Raw genomic sequence first — 12,263 nt, 5'->3', positions numbered from 1 at the left:
TGAGAAAGGGGCTGATCTTAAATTGCCATACTAAAGACGGGCGGGTGGTAGCCTACCAACGTTAGTTTGCCAGTTGCTCTCAGTGAACGACACCGTGTTGCGCCGACATTGACTTGCCAACAATGCAAACAGTAACTCTCTTAGCTTAATCTGACAATACAAACCAATGTGTCTGACTTAAGTTCCAATGAAGATTTTGTGAACGTTTGCCAAGTAGCGAGCCTTAAAGTAGCGGTTTACGCCTTGAAGTTAAACGAAAAAGCGTTGGCGCTTTGGTCACTTTTTGAACAGACGAAACCTTTGAGAGCACATTTTTACGGCAGAGAAACTAGACATTTCAGAGTCAATGCAACGACTACTGTGTGAGAAAATGGTCCCAGAGACGAGACCTGGGGGGACCTCGGTGCTGAATAACAACAACGACGTGAAGGATCATAGAAGAAAGCTGCTCATATTTTTGGATATCTTCTGCTTATTCTTGGGTATGTAATTTATTGTTGCTAAGTATAGCCTAACGACAGCTTATGTTTCAGTTAGATATAGTTTCAACTAAACGTTTTTGCTATGATGTGTTCATTCTATTGATGTTATGAAGCTTTTTGCGTGAAAACGTGTCCTCCTGTATGCTCAAACGTCCCTGTTTGGTCACGTAGCCTATATAACTCCAGTCCCAAATCCATCATAAGTAAGCAGTTAAGGGATATTTGCTTATTGTTTAAAATCATTTGGTCTAACTGACGCAAGATTGAGTTCTGTTAGGATACTTGCACAAAAAATGACAAACACTACTACATATTTTGTAGGTGCATGGTCTGATACACAAATGACACTTGTTATGCTTCCAGGGTGGATTTTCCCTTACAATATTGAGTGAATGAATATGTTGCTTGCCCACAGAATATTAGTGTATGGTTATGGTGCAGCAATATTATTCTGTGGTCCAGGACCAGCACTAGCCTGGGAACTTACCCTCCTGCATACTATGAGATATTACTAACTTTTCAGTTCAAAACACAGGTTCAACCTCATCTGCTCAATACCTGCTATTCCAATACTATTTGGATTGAATGTTAAAATTAAAGGTGCATACCTGAACCTCCTAACCTCATGCATTAAGCCATTGTGATTTAAAATTCTACAGCATGATTTGAAGTGTTTGATTTCAGGTGGATGTGAATGTCTGTTTTTTCTTCCCTTGGAATGTTACTACAAAGTGAAATGTTTTCACTAGTCCTGATGGTTTCACTTAGCATTTTCTCTCAGAATTTCTTACATTCCATACTGGTTTCCTGGCCAGGCTTTCCCTCAAGGTGACATCTGGCCCCCACTTCTTTTCATTTCAGACGAGTTTGAGTGTGTAAAAGAAAATACCGGAAAGGTGTGAAAATATGTTCAGAACTTATATGTGTGTGTTTTGAGTAAATGAGAAGGTGTAAGAGGATACAATTCCTGTTTTCTTCAGGGACAGTCTGGGAGACTCAGATTGTTGTGATTAACATTTGACAATCAGCCATTTAAGACAGGCGTGTAGGCCTACAAAGAGAGCAATTTTGAAAACAGTTGACATGAAACTCGGATTGTTGTGATTAACATTTGACAATCAGCCATTTAAGACACACATGTAGGCCTATCACGACTGCAATTTTGAAAACAGTTGACATGAAACAAAGAAATATTTTACAACGTTAACTTCATATTACAGCCTCTGAACGTTATGTTGTCTGGATCATTACAAATCAATCAGAACAATACATCAATTTCTTCGGATATCCACAAGTAGGCTCATTTACTCTGGACACATGTGACAGTCAACCTGCTCCATTGTGACAGGTGGTTCACAACACTCGATGGCATGCTGTTTTGTTGCATGTGGGATGAAAGCAAACAGACTTCAGCCTGCAGCTGACCCCCACACATTACAACACTGTCAAAGATCTGCAGGTGGATGGCACTTGTGGTTACTGTGTGTGTGTGTGTGTGTGTGTGTGTGTGTCCATCCAACAGTGTATATCAGTACTTACTTAAACTTATCATATCTTAATAATATAGTCAAAGAGCATAGAAGAAGGACATTACACATAACTTTGGTTTGATAGTCTCTGGTTTTGCTGGTCAGGAGTCTATTTCCATGTCAGGAATTCATAGTGTGGTTTAGTGTATTTCCTAATGCTTTTTAATCTCCACAAAGCCACTATAGCTAAATCTTATTCTGTAGAAAACATGACCGCTCATGTGTTTTGACTTGAATTAGGATTAAGAATGGTTGCACCTGTATGCTATAGGTCTAAATGTTTGTGGAGGGCTTTTCTGACAAGTGGTTGGTTTTTAGTAATTATTGGTGATTTAATCACTAATAATATATAATATAGATATAATGTCAGTATAGGATCACAGATTTCTGCTTGGTCAAATATGGAAAAGATATCAAAACACAAAGTATCATCAGCATAGCATTTGAGGCACTGCAGGTTAGAGTCTTAGTGGTGTTACTCTCATAAAATCATCTCCTTCAAGAGAACACCATCACCCTCTCCAACACGATAATGTCACCCATCCTGTAAATGGTCTGTGACATCAGACTGACTTGACATTCAAGTTCATTACTCAGTATGTCAAGCACGACCCAAATGTTGTGAAGTGCGATTGCTGTGTGTTCCCAGAGATGTGCCCCATGTGTACTTATAGAAAGCGGGGGTTCTTCAGTTTTTTGTGGGCTTGCTCTGTTTTGCCCAGTGTGTGTTTAGCTGACCTCAGAGAACGCCCAACAACAAGCCGGCAGTGTTTTCCCAGTGAAAGATGTGGTTAGTGGGGAGTGACCGCAACGAGGATGTGGTGGAAGTACTTGGATAATCACTGTCCTCCACGTGAATGACAACTTGGTGGCCTGATGTGAATGGTTGAGAGGAAATGGCCATGGTCCTAATGTACTAATTCCTCTCCTTAGCACGCTTTCTCTGACTGCCAGTTTGGTGAGCATATAGAATTAAGAACATTTGTCCTCAACTGGGTTCTAAAGCACTGCTCAGTGATTCTTAGCTGAATGAAAAGGTAGTCTATGTGGACATAAGCCTTTACTGATCTTGTTGGTTTTAATGTTAAGCTAATCAGCCTAAGACTGCCATATAGGCTGATTTGGCATAGTTCTCCAGCTTATGACCAATGAGGCCTCTATTCATGTACAAATTATATACTTAATTTAAATTAACTAGAATTGTAATGGTTTCCTTCTTTGTATTTTTTTCTTCGTAGTTGTATATTATATGAATTTTAATTATATTTAGGGATTTTAGGGTATGGAATCAGTGTAGGTATTCTCCATATTGAAGCTAATCAAGGCAAAAGATGTGGTGATAGATGCCTGATCTTGCGTCTGTTATGATTGATGTGATTAATTGTATAGTGTGTTAAATTGTAATGAATATAATCATGTGGTTAATGTATGTATTTATGTACAGAGTGTTATTCTTTGTATTTGTATTTTCACAAATGGAGCTGCTATATAGACATTAGAGTAGTATCTAAATTAGAAGTATTATCACATCTATCTAATCTAATGAAGGGCTGGGCACTGCATGTGGAAAAAGTTGCTTCAGTGCTTTCAGTCTAGTTCTCGCTATCAATGGTTTTAAAATGGTCAACAATATATTGCCTACTGTAATTGTCGGTGTTGGCCAGATATAAACCTGCAAACACATTCTCAGTCCAGACAGTGTGGTGGACACAGACTGTACCGTAGGTCTGGGCTCACTCTGATCCAAGTCATAACAGTCTGTGTAGTGGGCCTGAGTTTTGTTTTTTTCATGCATGCGTATACACTTGCCCTTTGAGAGCAAGGGTAAAGGCAGAGAGTGGAAAGTGTGTGTGTGTGTGTGTGTGTGTGTGTGTGTGTTTATTTGAACAGCAACCACTATTAAGCCCCGGGACTGGGTGGGATTCGGGGGGTTGTGGTCTCTGTTACACGGTCTTATTTGCCCCTGCAGGGCTGATTATTCTGCCTGACTATCACTGGGAGTTATTTGTTGTGACAGAAAATGTGGTGGCTGACATGATTGTGATAACTGACTGGAGCCGTAGGATCTATTACTATAGGCTCCAGGCCTCACCTGTTTCGGATGAACATTCAGCTTTGAGGTACTAGGACCACCAGCCTTCCTGGAGCCCTGCACATCTCTACTTCTTTATGCACATGGTCTGTAGCACTGTTGTCAGGGCCGGAGAGTTAATGCATTTTAAAATCATTCACATATTCATATTCTATTTCCACTGCCAAAATGTTACCCCTCATCCTCCACTGTCCCCATAATGAGCTATATCAGCTGAATTTGATGAGGTTACTGAAATGTAGTTCAACTCACTGTTATGCAGTGGGCATCCGTCAGCCATTAGCCTTGTATTTGTATTTTCTATTGATATGTATAGAAGAAGGCAAAATATTTACCTCAAGCAGAATCAGTATACTTGTGTAAACATACTAGAGGCAGCATACTGTCTTAACATCAGGTGGCGGTTTAGTCCCAACAGGTTTTGCTTTTCAGGTTTCATGTTTCAGTCTGAATCCCTCCTGTTACTTTAAGCCAGTCTCTAATGGCTATATTGTGTCCGGCTTCCTGGTATTGCCATTATCAGTGGACCACATGATGAGAGCATGTAATATGAGAGGTCTACAGCTGGCCTCTCCGGGCTAGACTGGATAGGGGAGAGGAGATCGCTCGGCCTCAGGGCTCTTTGATGTAAAAAAAAACAAGCACTGTTTCTAACAACATTGGCTGAAAGTTTGATATAGCACACACAGTCTTTCACAAACATCCTTTAATGTCTTGTTTGGAATGAGATTGTGTTTGTTGTCAGTCGGTGAAGTGTCTGTTTAGTTTGGAGAAAGCAGACCTGGTATGAATAGCATCACATCGTGCTGCCATGAATAACACCCTCCAGCACTTCATTTCAAGTTTATAATTTAGCTCTCCTTTCCTGTAAATGCCCTTTGATCGTTGACATTCTAAGAAGTGTGTTTTTTTTAGATTGCCAGGCATTTTCCACACGCAAATACCCTCCAGCATGTTCATTTGTTTGTCCATTATGGTGTTGTTGGAAAAGCTGAGTGTGTGTGTGTGTGTGGTGGGGGTTGGATGAGCAGGCTCTTTAGAAAATGTTATCTGTTCTTGGTTATCTGTATTGGGAATAATCCAAGATGCACTAATCTGTTTTTCAGGGTTTCATGGGGGAAATCAGGGAGGCGTTGTCAGAAATCTCTGACCTGAATGAGGATATCTCGTCAGACAATTAAAAGTTTAGTCAGTGCGTTTAAATAACATGCTTGATACCCTGGGGCTATGGAGTGAAGGAGGTGGGGGGTTGGGGTGTAAAATGAAATGATGTTCTCTTTATTCACTGTTCAAGGTAAATTCAAGCATCTGAAATGTATTGAAGAAAATATTTAAGGAGCAAGTCTGGCCTGGCTTTCTGCTCAGGACGATTATTGTAGTATGCATTTTTCCATTGTTTTTTTTTATTTATTTTCATTTAAACCACATCTTATTCTTTCAGTGCTAAGATAGTATGAAAAAAAATGATCTAAAAGTAACTCTCAGGGTTCCTACGCAGTATGGAAAACCTGGAAAAGTGTGGAATTTGATTTTAGTTATTTCCAGGTCTGGATAAGTATGGAAAAAAGAAACAAGGATATGGAGAAATATTTGTCTTTCCAGACTATTGCATTTGCAGTACTAATCACTTCACTCAGGTCATAATGAACCATTCCTACTGTTGTGTAGTGTAACTGTCAGTCCCCATCATCAAGATACAACTGTGATACAACTAAAAATGACCCAGCTAAATGACCCAGCTAAATGACCCAGCTAAATGGACGAATATTAAGTCATTTTTTTATTCACTTCAGTTGTCCATACCTTTGTTTTCACCGAGTTATCCCAAACCAGAAGTGGCCGCAATGTCGAGAGTATGGTCAGCAAATTTTTTGCAAGTTTTGAAATTTGAGTATGGAAAAAGTATGGAATTTTGAAATGGAAAATGTGTAGGAACCCTGAACTCTAAAATTAGTGTGTCTGTGAATGACTCCAGCTTCCGTAAGATTGGAGAGGGGATTCAGCTAGTCAAAACAAAATTTAAACCTACGAGCATGAAGACGTTGATGTTTGTGTGTGTGTGTTAATACAAACATGGTGTATGTGCATCTGAGATTCATTAATGCATATGTGTGAGTGAGCATCCAGGGCATGTCTGATGACATTGCCATGAGTATATGTTTTTATGCATTCTCAATTGCATGCATGCCTGACATTTGTGTGTTTGTGTGTGGGTGTGTTTATTTATGCATGAGTGTATTTGTTGTTTTGTGTTAACGTATGCATGCACGTCTGACATCCGTGTTTGTGTTTGTTTGTTTGTTTGTTTGTTTGTGTGTGTGTTTGTGTATGCAAACGTGCATGCAGTGATGCTCACCTCGGTCATCCTGCACTCAGCCATCCTCCCCTTCCGAAGGGGCTTCTACTGCGGTGACAGCAGCATCGGTCAGCTCTATCAGAGTAGCACAGTGTCCACCATACAGCTTGTGGCGGTGGGGTTCACTGTGCCCGTCACGTCTGTAAGTCCTCGGTTGGCTTTGCGCCAGAGCCAGGGGGCAGAGCATCCTTAGAGGATCGAGCCTCTTCACAAACACAGCTCACAACCCACTGCACCTGTCTCCACCCAGAAACCAGTCCGGTTTCAGTCGATCACTAGACCACAGTGTTATCATTTATTTTACTCTCATGGATACAGTTTGGTAAAATGAATATTTATTGTATTATCATATAACTTAGTATTTAGTTTCGGGTGAATGGTAAAATGGGTAGTGAGTTGTGTTGATGAGGCACTGGACAGATTCTGATGCTCCCTGGCCTACCCCACGCTGTAGCCTCTCTTTTTTTGAACCTCTCTGACCTCTTCTCTCTCTCTTTCTCTCTTTCTTTCCCTCTTCCTCTCTCTCTGCTTCTGCAGCTGGCCTTCCCTTCCTGATCATAGAGTCTAGCGCTATCAAGCCCTACAAGAGAGGGTTTTACTGCCACGATGAGTCCATCAAGTACCCGTCCAAACACGGAGACACCATTAGCGATGCTGTGCTTTCTGCTGCTGGCATTCTTATCGTCATCCTCTCTGTAAGTCTCCTCCACAGTGCTTTCACTTTGGGCTGCTCACGCAGAAATCTTCTCACTCTTCACCTCAGCTGTAAAGGCTTTTAGACACTGTGCAAAACAAATAATGAGATTTGGAACTGACACCTAAAGTATCCTACCCAAACTTTTACAGAGTATGTAATCTTTATAAATTAATGCATAATTGTGTTTTATTCGGCACAGTTCACAGTTGCAAACAAGGCTGCACTTTAAAGAGCACAGAAGCAATCATTCTTTTCAGAATGTGTTTTTTAAGCCAGACTGTAAACATTGCTCTCTTCAAAGTCATTTTATCAACTGATCTTTTCCAGACTGTAAATCAGATGTTTTTCTCCCTCTGTCTCACCCCTTCACCCATTCTCCCCTCCCTCTCTTCCCCCTAATTGTTTTACTCTTGTTTTCTCACTCTTGTCATCTCTCTCTCTTTCTTTCTTTCTTTCTTTCTTTCTCTCTCTCTCTCTCTCTCAATCTCAATCTCTCTCTCGCGTCTGTTCCCAGCACCCACTTAAATTTCTCTGTGGCAGTGAACCCACCATGTCTGTGGGCTCTAAAGGCTTCAGTGGTGGGAGAAAAACAGTTATCAGTTCTCCGCCATCTCTCCTAGCCCTTTTCCAGCTCTGTTTTCCTTTTCAAAAGCCCCCCTCTCTCTCTCTCTCTCCGTTTTGATTGTGCTGGGATTGCAGGTAGAAAGCTCCCAGATGGGCCTGTGAAATCAGACCTCGGAGAGTCAGGAAAACAAACGCGTCTGGCTGCGAATGTCAGAAGCGGGACCTAGCTCAGCGGTTCTCCTGATTGAAAACAGCAGTGCTGCCCCTCAGTCATCCCTCCCTCTTTCACTCCCTCTCTCTCTCTTTCCCCTTCTCTCACATTTACTCTTCCCCCTCCTCTCTCTCTCTCTCTCTCTCTCTTTCCCCTTCTCTCACTTTTATATTTCCCTTCTTCTCTCTCTCCCTTTCTCCCCCTCCTGTTCTCCCCACCCCTCAGCCTCAACTCGTTCCTGTAACCCCCTTTTATCTTTTACTTTTCCCCCTCATCTCTCTTTCTTTCTATTTCCCCCCTTCAACTCTCTTCCTGTTTCTATCCCCCTCTCTCTCTCTCTCTCTCTCTGATGGAAGGGGCATGCTAAACAGACACAGCTGTGCTGCATTAGTCTCATACTGCACCTCCCCCCAGCACTCACACTCACACAGACCCTGTCAATCATCCTTCTCTCCCCTCTTATAACCCGCCAGCAGTTATGTACACCAAACACACTTAACAGGCATTTAAGTCGTCTACCGTGGTGCACAGCACTCAGCCAAGCCCCATAAGCAGCAGGCTAGTTATCTTAATCATTTACCACTGGACCATGATCATAGATTAGTCACTGTTGATGCGGTCTCTCCCTTGCCTTTTCTTGTTAACCTTAATATCAGTCATGTTCGGGTGATCAAAATGAAAGGAAATAAGAGCCATGTGGGCTTTGCTTACACTTGCATAGTTGCCCATCACAGGAGTTATATTCTGGCAGCATCTAGCCTGGAGCATAAATTGGATATGAAGTCCCTCTCTCAGATCAGTCGACATGACAGCCTAATCTTCTGAACAGTTTCAGTTGATTATGTCTGAGTGCCTTTATAAAAGGTGCCTTACTTCTGTCTGTGTCTCTTTTCCCTATACTAACCATCTTTCTCTGCTTTCTTTCTACTCTCTTTGTACTCTCTTGTGAGAGGTTTGGTACCTTGTCAAAAAACTGCCAAAAATCTCACTGTAATTCTTTCTTTTTAACATATGCTACAATTCAGATGTCCTGCCCTTGGATTGATCTCTTATTTTACTCTTAATAAATATTTTGTGTGTAATTGCATGTTCAATGTTGCCTGGGTGCATTCTCTCTGCTTTGCACCCAGATTGTCATTGGCGAGAGCTACAGAATCCACTATCTGCATGAGGGCTCCAAAGCATTTGTAAGGAACCCGTACATCTCTGCCCTCTACAAGCAAGTGGGCATGTTCATCTTCGGCTGTGCCATCAGCCAGTCCTTCACCGACATCGCCAAAGTGTCAGTGGGCCGGCTGCGACCTCACTTCCTGGACGTGTGCAAGCCAGACTTCACCACCATCAACTGTTCGCTAGGCTACATCACCGAATACACCTGTCAGGGGGATGACAGCAAGATTCTTGAGGCCAGGTAAGCAAATCACATTTACTGCAAACACTGGACAAGAACTCTACTATTGAATCTATACTTTACAATATACTATGATATTTGTCGTTGAATGGATGGGCAAAGTGAGTGTGTTTTTGAAGAATTTATTTATTAATTGTACATGGGTGATCTCTGTTCCAGGAAGTCCTTCTTCTCGGGCCACGCATCATTCTCTATGTACACCATGCTGTACCTGACCGTGAGTTTCTCATGCTCTCACTCTTACACATGTCAAATTATAAACAGAAATAACGTTCGGTAAACACAAAAGAGTTTGGATTCTGGTTTGGAAACCTGTGCGACGCTCTCTCCCACAGTTCTACCTGCAGTCGCGTTTCACCTGGCATGGCGCTCGACTGCTGAGGCCTCTGGTGCAGTTCACCCTGCTGATGATGGCCTTCTACACCGGCCTGTCCCGGGTCTCCGATCACAAGCATCACCCCACCGACGTGCTGGCTGGGTTCTTTCAAGGAGCTGTTGTGGCTTATTGTATTGTACGTTGACTCCCCTCTAATCTATAATATATACCTTTTCATACCCTTCCATAACTGTTAACAAATAACCAATGATGTAAATAGAGTTTTGGGGTTGTTTTTATTAGCTTGAGGTTCACATTCTCTGTTTTGCGCAAGACTCATAGAAGATATAGTTAGCCAACATGAAGTTACTCACTACAGAGATGTATGTTTACGTCACGAACAATGGTACGTGATGCCAGTTGTGTTCCTACCTCATTTTCTCTCTCTCTCTCTCTCTCTCTCTCTCCAGGTATTTTATGTGTCAGACCTTTTCAAGTCAAAGACCCGTAAATCCTCACTACCTGTAACACCCATCAGGAAAGATCTGCACTCGCCGGGGGACATCAGAGACCACCTCACCAACCACCTCAGCTTACCGTGAGCTCCAACTCACTCACGAGTGGACTTACCAAACACTGGACAATCTCTCAACCATACACTCAAACTGCTTTTAAAACCATGTTGATTGTGAATTCAAGTTCGCAAGAACCATGCCGCACATTCACACTGTTAAGACCTATGGCAACTGGAAGAAGACATGTGGAATCATTCTTTTTATACTTTCATTGTTTTAATGCTGCACCTCTGTCAAATAGGTATAAAGCCATATTGGATTGTCTTGAGAAACATGTGATTAGCAATAGTTGTTACACAATTTGTAGTCATATGCCACACAATTAATGTTTATAACCATTCCTCTGATGAGAAAACAAATTCCTAGGCTAAAGGAAGGATTCTTTTTGTCTGTGTATATAAGACACACATGCATAGTATTATGATATTATCGCATATTCATTCACAGTATTGGCGAATGTGACAGTGATAGAGCATCTCTTCTTGAAAAAGCTAGGAGGACTTTGGTTGCCCCAGATGCATAAGCTGGTGCTGTTTTGTTTTGTCCTTCGAGAGGGCGTCTCAGTGAAAAACTATAAATATGAAGGGGCACATTTAAGTTTGGGCCTGTTTCCGCTGGTTGGATAGCGCCCTCATTGTGAAATTATGTTTTTGGGTTTTTATATTTTTATATTGTGGTATCGTGTCTGCAAGTGTGTGTGAGTAATGTCAGAATTGTGACCACTGACAGTAAGTTTGCCTGTCAAGTCAATGAAAGAACTTCAGCACAGAGACCATAGGTTGCTCTCACAGATCCAACTATATGGTGATCTTTATGAAACTGTGGATTTGTTTTCCTATGCACCACTTAATCGGTAATAATTATATTTGTGCATAAGTTGGTTTGTTTGTTTGTTTAATGTTTTTTATTTTTGTTTTATTGTATTAGTATGTATGTTTATTTGTCAGCATATGATGAACTGTTTGTTCACAGTGCAAACTGAATTTTGTAACAATTGTTTAATGTCATGTATCTTCAAAACCACAATCAGTATTTTCTTGTCTATGCACAGACCTGTATGAACATTTTTGAAATGACTTCCACTTGGAACCATATGCTGTTTTTAAAGAAAAGAATCAAGTAGATTCCAATGCGTTGGTATGTAGGTATTCTTAAGCTTTCGTATAATAATGAAAATGTTTCAGGGTATATGAATACCTCGAAGGCCACACACATGATGAAAGTCTAAACATGAGTAAATTTTTGTATAATTACAGTGTTTGGTTTGGAGTCTGGTCTGAAATGCTTAAAAGACACCTCATTTAATGTAAAATAGCCTCCCCACCCCACCCCCACTGCAGTTTCTTTTCCTCTGTGAAACTTAATTCTCCGCCAGAGCAGAAAGGAATTCTTACAGGAAACGCTCCCCTCTTTGACAAAGCAAAAGCCGATGTTGGTCCTGCATTTTAACTACTTTCGAGCTGAATTCATTTCATGTGGCTTAAATCAGAACTGAAGTGAGCGCTTCAACTATAATTGGGTCCCCTGGCTTCATTTGAGATAAATATATCTTTAGTTGCATTCCTACCACTTAACACTGCTTGATTTGTTCGACTTCCTGAATGTTAACATCAATGCACATCACACAAATAATGTGCAGGGTGTTGAAGGAATGTCATGCAAACTACTGGGAACAAATCCGAGGAAATTCTTGTTTGGCAAGGGTAGGGACCGAATCGCCTTTAAATACTCTCAGTGAAAGGCAGTTTATTTGATATCTCAGTTAGGCTGAACATTTTTGACAACTTTAAATCTGAAGTGGTCTCCGAATGTTAAGATGGGCGTCTGCACTCATGCCATGTTGACTCACTCAGACTGACCTCATCATTGCTTGGCTGACCCTGTGTGACATCGCAGGTCACGGGTGAGTACACCTCTCATGTGGATACATTTATGTATTTATTTAGCAGACGCTTTAACACAAAGAAGAAATGAGGAATAATATTCAATGCTACAATGCAGAGGAGACCCTAGGTAGCAATACTTACTGT

General features: G+C 41.3%; 1 protein-coding gene across 2 annotated transcripts; it reads left to right on the top strand.

Moving 5' to 3' along the window:
- Window positions 1–78: 78 nt before the first annotated feature.
- On the top strand, window positions 79–11,491 carry LOC125295556 (phospholipid phosphatase 3-like). 2 transcript variants are annotated; one of them, XM_048244873.1, is made up of 6 exons: window positions 79–482; window positions 6,997–7,154; window positions 9,062–9,342; window positions 9,502–9,559; window positions 9,678–9,854; window positions 10,129–11,491. In XM_048244873.1, exons 1-6 carry the CDS (start codon window positions 347–349, stop codon window positions 10,258–10,260), a joined length of 942 nt encoding a protein of 313 aa, XP_048100830.1. In that variant the 5' UTR covers window positions 79–346; the 3' UTR covers window positions 10,261–11,491. The 2 variants fall into 2 exon arrangements, with proteins under 2 accessions (XP_048100830.1, XP_048100838.1); XM_048244881.1 differs by lacking the exon at window positions 6,997–7,154 and adding an exon at window positions 6,450–6,601.
- Window positions 11,492–12,263: the final 772 nt, after the last annotated feature.

This window comes from Alosa alosa, chromosome 1 (genome assembly GCF_017589495.1).
Source record: "Alosa alosa isolate M-15738 ecotype Scorff River chromosome 1, AALO_Geno_1.1, whole genome shotgun sequence".
In the NCBI taxonomy this organism is placed as follows: Eukaryota; Metazoa; Chordata; class Actinopteri; order Clupeiformes; family Clupeidae; genus Alosa; species Alosa alosa.
Note: the sequence above shows the minus strand (reverse complement) of the source record. Positions and strands in the feature narration are given on the sequence as shown.

Bases quoted from the DNA above. Each gene is read 5' to 3' on its own strand.
- LOC125295556 (XM_048244873.1), top strand. From the start codon at position 347: ATGCAACGACTACTGTGTGAGAAAATGGTCCCAGAGACGAGACCTGGG. The intron at 9,343-9,501 runs GTAAGCAAATCA...TCTCTGTTCCAG, and splicing joins AGCAAGATTCTTGAGGCCAG to GAAGTCCTTCTTCTCGGGCC. The intron at 9,560-9,677 runs GTGAGTTTCTCA...TCTCTCCCACAG, and splicing joins ACACCATGCTGTACCTGACC to TTCTACCTGCAGTCGCGTTT.